At 34.2% G+C, this 9,107-nt stretch overlaps 1 protein-coding gene across 4 annotated transcripts in view; it reads right to left on the bottom strand.

The window, feature by feature from the left end:
• Positions 1 to 281: 281 nt before the first annotated feature.
• Positions 282 to 9,107, bottom strand: part of cacna2d4b (calcium channel, voltage-dependent, alpha 2/delta subunit 4b) — a gene marked incomplete at its 3' end in the record, with an annotated part of 32,333 nt that continues 23,507 nt past the window's right edge. For 2 of the 4 annotated variants that reach the window (XM_084095169.1, XM_084095170.1), the window contains 13 exons: positions 8,791 to 8,852; positions 7,832 to 7,846; positions 6,563 to 6,607; positions 6,091 to 6,153; positions 3,890 to 3,960; positions 3,195 to 3,270; positions 3,054 to 3,106; positions 2,903 to 2,958; positions 2,423 to 2,443; positions 1,666 to 1,783; positions 1,469 to 1,584; positions 1,298 to 1,380; positions 282 to 1,108 (listed from right to left, as the gene is read on the bottom strand). In XM_084095169.1, the coding sequence (XP_083951295.1) occupies positions 1,016 to 1,108; positions 1,298 to 1,380; positions 1,469 to 1,584; positions 1,666 to 1,783; positions 2,423 to 2,443; positions 2,903 to 2,958; positions 3,054 to 3,106; positions 3,195 to 3,270; positions 3,890 to 3,960; positions 6,091 to 6,153; positions 6,563 to 6,607; positions 7,832 to 7,846; positions 8,791 to 8,852 (872 nt within the window). Of the gene's footprint in view, positions 1,109 to 1,297; positions 1,381 to 1,454; positions 1,585 to 1,665; positions 1,784 to 2,422; positions 2,444 to 2,902; positions 2,959 to 3,053; positions 3,107 to 3,194; positions 3,271 to 3,889; positions 3,961 to 6,090; positions 6,154 to 6,562; positions 6,608 to 7,831; positions 7,847 to 8,790; positions 8,853 to 9,107 lie in introns of those variants that run through there. The other 2 variants (XM_084095171.1, XM_084095172.1) reach the window with 2 other exon arrangements.

Here is a 9,107-nt window from a genome sequence, read left to right as displayed (position 1 = left end):
ACATTTTAAAGTATATTAAAAAAGAGAACCATTATTTTAAATTGTAATAATATTTCATAATATTACTGTTTTTTTTTGTTTTTTTTTTGTTTTTAACTGCAGGCTTGATGAGCATAAGAGACTTCTTGCAAAAGCATTAAAAATAGTAGTGTTTCCAAACTTTTGACTGGTACTGTATGTATGGGCTTATTAAGGTCACTTCCCTTGTGTAAATTAACGTGTGTGTGTGTGTGTATAGAAACAAACAAGTTAAACAATTCAGAAATTTCTAAGTTCAGAACTTATTCACACTTGCCGTACTTTTTAATCACACAAACACCAAGTCCATCCTCATTCGCTATTTTCTGTACTCACGTAAAACATTTAAACCATTATCAAGCCATATTAAAAAACTATTGGTTTTGTATCAATAAACATACAGATACTAAAATACACACATATATAATTTCGTTTTTAAAAAAAAATATTAAACTGTATCCATCCTACACAACATATGGATTGCTTTTCATTACTGAGTTTCAGAAAATGGTTCAATGAAAAAAAGTAGCAACCATCGTGAAGATAAACAGCTGCGACTGCTCTATATTTTCTTTAAAACATTCATTGTATTCCTAAACATATTATTAAAAAAAAATTAAGAGAATAGCAGAACTGATGTATAACATCAAGTCACACGAGACAATCTAAGATTATATCTCTCGCTGTTGCTCCCACTGAGAAAAATATAATCTGTGCAGTGTCATAGTGAGTCCAGTAGGGGCAGAACTGCTGTGTATGAAGCATGTTAAAGGGATAGTTCACTCAATTCGGTCATCATCAGTCTTCTTCATGTAGTTCCAAAGCGGTATGACTTTCATTTTTGGGTAAACTATCCATTTAAATAGTAATAAATCCTATGTAAACCTGGTTGAATTCCTCATCTTAGAGATCCACAGTTGATGATCAAAAGTGTCCTGTTTGGTGTGCTTTGGGTCCACTGTGGGACAGCGGTCATGGCAGAAGGATGTTTTATTATTCAGCGGAGGGCCAATGAGATAGCCAGACATATGAAGTACAGTGTGAGAGATACTGCTATACTGCATGCTCCACCACAATCCTTGGCATTTTCCTGCAAGAACACAATGCAATAAAATGGTCATTTGTACTTGGGGAATACGTATATACAACTGTCGGAAAACCATTTATTTGCCAAACGACGGTAATTTTCTGCAAATCTGTGCCAGTCATCGAGTCTGCCACTATATATTATAGGCCTATATATTCTGACTCGTTCAACTGTATGAACAGGGTGGCTTACATGAGGATGGTATGCGTGACAAGACTCGGGTCGTCTGCGAACCTTCTGAGATTTCATCCTGTTGCATTTAACTGTGGAATTATGTTCAAAGAAGTTAAGAAGACTTCAGTTTCAAACAAGGTTGAACCAAAACAACATTTCAAAGACAAGGCAATCATCATGGAAGGATATATTTGACTTCTTTGGGCATGAGTGTGATGGGAGCGTACTGTCGGGAGCAGTCGCAGTCAGCCTGGATCACCAGCACGACCAGGTTACTGTTAGGAACCTGCTGTAGGACAAACATCCTGAAACAGAGATGAATTGACAAATTGTTACTAGTATAAACCCACCAACCTGAGGACAATCTGATAGACTGATAGACTTACTTCTGACAGCGGCCACATTTGATGATGCTGTTGGTCTCTCTGATGGACGTGTCATACATGAAGCTGGGATATTCTGTGTTACAAGGCTGATTTAGTTCCACCTTCTTCTGTTTGTGTGCTGGAGAAGACAAGATTTTCATTATAACCGATAGATAAGTACTTCATGAAGTCTGTGTGTAGACCAGAGGTTTTTAAACTGGGGTTTTAACAATAATATTGGAATATATATATATATATATATATATATATATATATATATATATATATATATATATATATATATATATATATATATATATATATATATGCAATTCATTTCATGAAATCATATAAATAAAAACAAGAAGAAAAATTATACAAAATTGCAGATAAAAAAAAAGGTAATTTAAAATTATTATATTCACCAAATGTTATATACATACACGTTATATATGTTACACATTATATTTGGTGGATGTTGGCATTAAAAAGTTTGAAAACCTCTGGTTGGATGTTGGATGAAACTATTTGAAATGCTTCCTTCCCCATTCTCGCAAAATAAATCAGGATCTCCTAAACTTTCAGACTAGCTTACTACTTACATTTTGTCTAGAAAACCATAGAAAACCTAGATCTATACTAAAAGCACTACAGATGACTAAGGCGTTTCATTACCTACAAATTCCAATCTCAGGATCAAAGTTGGCATTCTAAGCCAATCTTGGCTATAGAAAGGCTCAAACTAGATGAAGGACATGTACACACTCAGCACACTTACCAGCATGAAACCCAGCTTTAGCTGCACAGCGTCAATGAGAAACAATTACAGCAAAGGGATGAACAATGGAAATGGAGAATGACAGACACTACATAAGATGACATTAAATGATACGAAAACATGGAGATGGAGATGATGTTTATATGTTTGAGGATTTTTGAAGTGTCCGTGAACCACAAACACATCATGACACGACGCAAGTCCTCTTGATTATATTGGGATCCCAATTTCAGCAGTTTTACTTACATCCTTCATAACTTTGGTTGCACTTTATTTTACAGTACGTGTACTTCCAATGTACTTACTGTGTACTTACTCACAAAAGTACTGAGTAATGTAAGGTAACTAAATGGGTTAAGTTAAGGTTTAGGGGTATGTTCATGGTTAGTACCTAGTTATTACTCAGTGTCATTACTAAAATAAGTACATACAGTAGTGTGTTCATGCGAAACAGGACTGTAAAATAACTTTTTAACTTACCATCCACTACATAGTCGTTATGCCAAAGTCCGCAGATGTTGAACTCCAACAGAAACCTGAAAGTTTAGATATGAGAATTAAATGAATTCATTTCAAATGAATTAAAATAGCTCATGTTCCTTCTAGTGGCACAAGCTCAAACAGCACTTACATCATGAAATGTGAGAAGAACCACTTTATTAACGCCAGCAGACCATAGAAAGGCTGTGAGGTGAACAGAGGTGGAGTGTCAGCACATTAAAGACTACATTATAAAGATGTTTCTCTCTAATAGATGCTAAGGTGTACATACGCTGAGCAGTGGTCGAGCTCCACTAGTGTGATGATGGACGGTCTTACACATGGCCTGGTAGTCATACAGAGTCACCCTATAGAACAATATAGAAGAGCATTTCCTCATGTTCACATTTTTAAAGTCCCATCAAACTTTAAAGGAATTAGTCACCAAAAATTCCTTTTTTCTATTATGTTTTATTATATTAAATCAGCAATAGATTTTGCTTGGGATCTAAACTTAAGTAACATTATGAATTATATATCCCCCATTATCTCTCAGAAATGTTCACTTCAGTCTATGTAAGAAATTATTTAATTTATATATGAAATATTTTTTGTAAAAATAAATAAATAAATAATAATAAAAAAAAAATATATATATATATATAAAATTGGGTTGGTAAGATTTTTTTTTATGTTTTTGAAATTCTCTTATGCTCACCGAGGCTGCATTTCTTTAATCAAAAATACAGTAAAAACAGTAATATTGTGAAATATCATTATAATTTAAAATAGTTGTTTTCTATTTTAGTGTCACATGATCCTTCAGAAATCACACAAATATGCTGTTTTGCTGCTCATTAAGCATTTCTTATTATTATTAATGTTGAAAACTTGGACCCTAATCTAAAATGGCTGTCACTTTTGATGCATCCTTGCTGAATAAAAACCTTAATTTCTTTCAAAATGGTATTTGAAGGGTCCAGTTACCTTTTATACAAGCCAGATTTTAGTAACTGGGCCATAACAGATCCATCTATTTCCCCGAAGAATTTACCAACCTGTGTGAAAAGAAATACAGAAATCACATATATTAGTAACATACACAGAGACTACAACACAGAGTGAGGGATTACTTATGATCCCTTCTGGGGTTTAATATACAGTATAACACAATATGAATCTAACTATTCCCAAGATGAATAGACACACACACCAACACGCTCACATACAGACTGATGTGCAGTGATCCAGATGTGCAAGCAGATGCCTGAAACTGCCCTGCCTGACCCACGGCAATCTGGGATTAGTCCATAAGCATTAATCTCCTGGCTACTGCTCACATAGCTGCAGTGCACATGTTATTACAAACAGCTGCAGTTATGGTATGAGACCATTGTCATCATATAGACATGGACATGCAACAAAATACACAGCATTTGCATTTTAAATTGTATGAAACCGTTAAAAAAAAAGGTGGCGGGGCCTGGTTGAGTTGCGTTAGTAGTGTGTTGAAACTAAAACTTAGCTATTTCCAAAACGCGCCGATTGATTGACCAATCACAACACACTGGTGCAGCCGACCAATCAAAGCACATCGCGCTTTTTGGAAGGAGGGACTTCATAAAGATCGGAAACAAACAGAGCGTTACTGACAGACTGGGAAGAATGTGTTTTTTGAACATTCAAGCATGAAAAGGGAATAATAGGTCCTCTTTAATCTAAATATCTTCCCCTCCCCATCTTCCACTCTTCTCTGGTGACGTTTACTGTTGCGAGGGCGGGACAACCTCTCAATCACGAGATCACAGAGATAGCAAACCACAAACATCCAACGATCCAATCAATTTCTGATGGACAAAATCAATTCCCGCCCTTTCCCCCCATTGCAAATCAGTTTTATTGGCAAAATGTACAGACTTTCAGCTGTTTGCAATGAACAAATCAAACAAAAGTGATTGAAATAGCTCAACACAACAAATGCCAAATTTAACTGAAAATGCAACTTTTAATGACTTCTGCAGTCTTAAAATTATTCAACCCCCTGAATAGAATCCCTCACAACAGCACAAATCTGCTAAACAGATGTTGTCTTAAGCACACCTGATGCAAATAATCAAGGGCTTCATTAGTTGCACCAGGTGTGCTTGAGCTAGAACACATGAAATATCTGAACTAGCTAGGTTTGTTGAGTGTTACATTTGATTGCATGTTAGAAATAAGTCAAAAGAATGGTCCAAAAAGTTAAGAGAAGGTATCATCGTCCTTCACAAACAAGGAACAGGATACAAATAGATAGCGGATGCACGAAATGTTCCTAGAGACACTGTTGGAAGCATAGTTCGCAAGTTCAAAGGTAAAGAAACAGTGGTTTTGATTACAACTGAACGTTACAATAGAAAGAAAAGACTATAACACCTTCTGTTTCATGCAGACTTTGAAAGGATTTTTTTGTCACACAAAACACTACTATGACTATAAACTCCAATAATATATGCAGGCATTATATTCAGTTGCATATATGATGTCACTCTCCATTTAAACACTAATATATTCTGTCTGCACTGTATTGTCCTATAAATAAAAGGCCAAAAAATATATATGAAATATATGGCAACCTTTTTCAACTAATCCAATTTTACCCTGCAGTCTAAATCAATTCTCATTCTCTCAATCAATGTCTCATTTGGGTCTCCATCTGTTTGCTCTAAGGACAAGCTTGTGGTACATTACTGAGTCCTCAAGGGAGAAGATCCCCATCACCTGCCCTTCACATCTAACCCCCTGGGCAAGGAAACGTGCAGCTAGAACCATCACAAAAAACAGATAACCATCTTCCATCTTCTGCTTCTATTCTCAGGGAAAGGCTCAGCTCACCATGCCAATGCATTTCTCATAACCCAAAAGTAAATGAATGGTTTCTCCAGCAGTGACTTTGCATGTTGAATAATGATGGAAATGTTCCACAGCTTTTAAATAAATATTTCAAGCTATCTGTCTATTAGCCGTCTATATAAATATTTCAAGCTATTTTTGAAAGTAAGAAATTAACTTTCAAAAATAGATCTATGCTAAGTAAAAATTAGTAAAAAGTGTGACAACTAGCCCCTGTTTTAGTCCAATTTTGTCATAATTAGTGGGATTTTTTTAAACATTTTATTTTACTTAAAGACTGGTTTTTATATACTCACATCTCCTCTCTCCTTTGAGACCAGTATGAAGCCATTATTGTCAATAAGGTAACAGTTGACATCCTGTGAAAAACACAGTTGGATTAGAACTGACAATCTCCCTTGCTGAACCAGAAATCATTCCAGTGACTCGGTTTGTGTAAATGAACTGATTCAGAACAATGATTCACAGATTACAAAAAGGCCCTGTCCCAAACGGCACCCTAAACACTCGCGGTCTGCTAACGTTTCGTGAGGTAACGCAGCTTTGAAGTCTGCTGTGGAGCTCGCTTAAGTGTGGGCTCAACAAAAGTGCGAATCGATGGTGCATATCGGCCACAAATGACAAAAGAGACACCCTACGAACTTGTGGACTTAGTGGAGATGTGTATGCGGCGGCCATTGTAAGTCCACAAGACTAAGTGCATATGAAGTGTGCCATTTGGGTCAGGGCCAAAGATGACACAAAGAAAAGTCAATCAGCTTCACTCACGATGCTCTCACAGCTGAGAGGACATATACCCTCCACATCACTGCACTGCAAAGAGTAAGAAGACAACCGCAAGGGCTTTAGTAAATGGACAAGAGCATTTTATTGGATACATTATATTTAGGAAACACTACAGTGGTGAAATTACTATGTTACCTGTGTAGAGGTTACATTATGGTACTTTACATGAATAGGGTGTAAATTAGGGCCTAAAACATTTTTTGTTTGTCAACAAATGAAGGTTCTAAACTTTCAGCAAATTTTGATCGTCTTCAGGGGGTCAAAAATAGGTTTCATACAAAAAGATAATTTTGCAACCATGTTAGCAAAACTTGATGCATGTCTCAATTTGTGTTCTTTAATAGCAATAATATTAAATCAAATCACATTGAAATTAAATAGATACAATTTATCAAGTAAAAAAGAATTGGTGACGGTTGCAAATTTAGCCTAAGAGAAGTTGACACGGGAACAAATGCTGATTTGTAGTTATTGACAAACGTATAAGTTAAAGAAAAATATTTTTCATATGATAACGTGGGTAACACGATTGAAGGTTAAACTTCATAAATACAGTTAACAATTATGAGTGCAACAATAAAAATTGAGAAGTCAGTTTTAACGACTGTTACTTTAATAAGTGATCTTGTGGTAACAGGCCTGCATGCAAAATGCGGGGCTCACCTAAAAAAATTATAATTTTACAACAAATTTTTGTTGAACAGATTATTAAAATTATTATGTTAAAATTATTTCCATTTTAATTGTTGGATACTGGACCTCTGACAGACCAAAATCCCATTTTCAAGGGGGATATAGACATTTGAGGTGTAAAACTACACTGTAAAAAAATCTGTTCATGATTTGTTCTCACAAATTCTTTTTTTATAAAATCAACTTAGATAATTCATGTGGTTCAGATAACATAATATTTTGAGTTTGCTGATTAAACCAATCTCCTTTATTGTATTAACTCAACTTTTTTATTTCAATGAACTCAAAATTTTAAGGCAACCAGGTTACTTTAAGTTAAACCAACAATATTTTTTTACAGTGCAAGCTGTTTTTCATATCTCAATTTTATGTTATAAAACAGTTTATCTAATATTTCTACAAGTAAAGTAGAAAGTACTACTAAAGTACTATTTCTCCTAGTAAAGTTCTAAAGTAATAGGACACCAAAGTGTACCATATTAGTGTAATGTACTTTCTAAGTACATTTTGGCTTCTTTTAATGTATAAATCAAGTGAAGACAACAATGCAATACTTACATCTGTGTTGTTTGGCTGACAGGAAAAAAGGGAAGAAAAAATAATGAGAAGCAAAAGGTTAAGTGATTCAGATAGTTGTTTGTAGGTTTGTGTGTGTGTTGCACCGATTACAAAGGACAAGAAAAGAGCCCTTGTGTGAAACGGGGATGGTGATTGAAATGTCCTAGGTTTAAACCCCAGAAGGGACAATAAGTCATGTGGCAAGTCGCATTGGATAAAGAGTGTTTGCTAAGTAGCAAGCATCGTGATAAATTGCTCGGAGGCCTGCATACGTGAGCATGTACATGTACGCTTAGAAACCTCCAGTGACAAACACTATTTGCTCATTTGTCAGGGTAAGGCGGTCAGGGACTGATACACACCATTAACCAAAGACCTTCAGGACAACCACATCTCATATTTCTAGATTGTTGTCATTCACAGTCTACCTTTACACTACACAGCAAATTCACACCTCTATGCATTTATAATATGAATATTTTAACGTATATTTTTGTATTTGTGTATCAAATGTAAAAATGTTTAAAATATGTAAATGAAATAAGAAAATAACACAAATATTTAATATCAACATTCTATTTAAAATCAATATTATATTATTATGTTTCTTTAATATTAATATTTTGGTAACACTGTACAATAAGGTCCCATTAGTTAGCATTAGTTAATGCATTAACTAAAATGAACAATGAACCATTCATTGCTATTATTCTTTGTTAATGTTAGTTAATACAAATACAGCTTAGCTCAGGTCCATTAAATAATATTACCAGATACAACTTTTGATTTTAATAATGTATTACTAAATGTTGAAATTAACATTAAATAAGATTTAAAAAAAATGCGTTCGAATTTTTACTGTTAGTTCAAGTTAAATAATGTACTTAACTAATGTAAACAAATGGATTTATTGTAAAGTGTTAACAATATTTTAAGAATATGTTTGAGGTCAAACTCACTTGTTTGGCAATTGAAAAGAACACTTTTTCCAGCAAGTCCAGGGATGCTTGCATTCCAATAGCTGCACATAACAAGGGGAAAATCAGAAAACATTCAATGGGAATAGATTAGGTATTTTACAGAGATTGCATTCATATCAGATTTAAAAAAAATCCATAAATATTTACAATATTTTTTACAGAATTTCCAGGATTTAAAAAAAAACTATTTTAAAGAGATTGCATTCATAATTTCTAGTCAATTAAATATTTTAGAGCTGATCATAACAAAACAATTAAGTAATTTCCCTAAATATTGTACTATTTTATTAATTTCC

Source organism: Abramis brama (genome assembly GCF_963993115.1).
Source record: "Abramis brama genome assembly, chromosome: 20".
Classification (NCBI taxonomy): domain Eukaryota; kingdom Metazoa; phylum Chordata; class Actinopteri; order Cypriniformes; family Leuciscidae; genus Abramis; species Abramis brama.
Note: the sequence above shows the minus strand (reverse complement) of the source record. Positions and strands in the feature narration are given on the sequence as shown.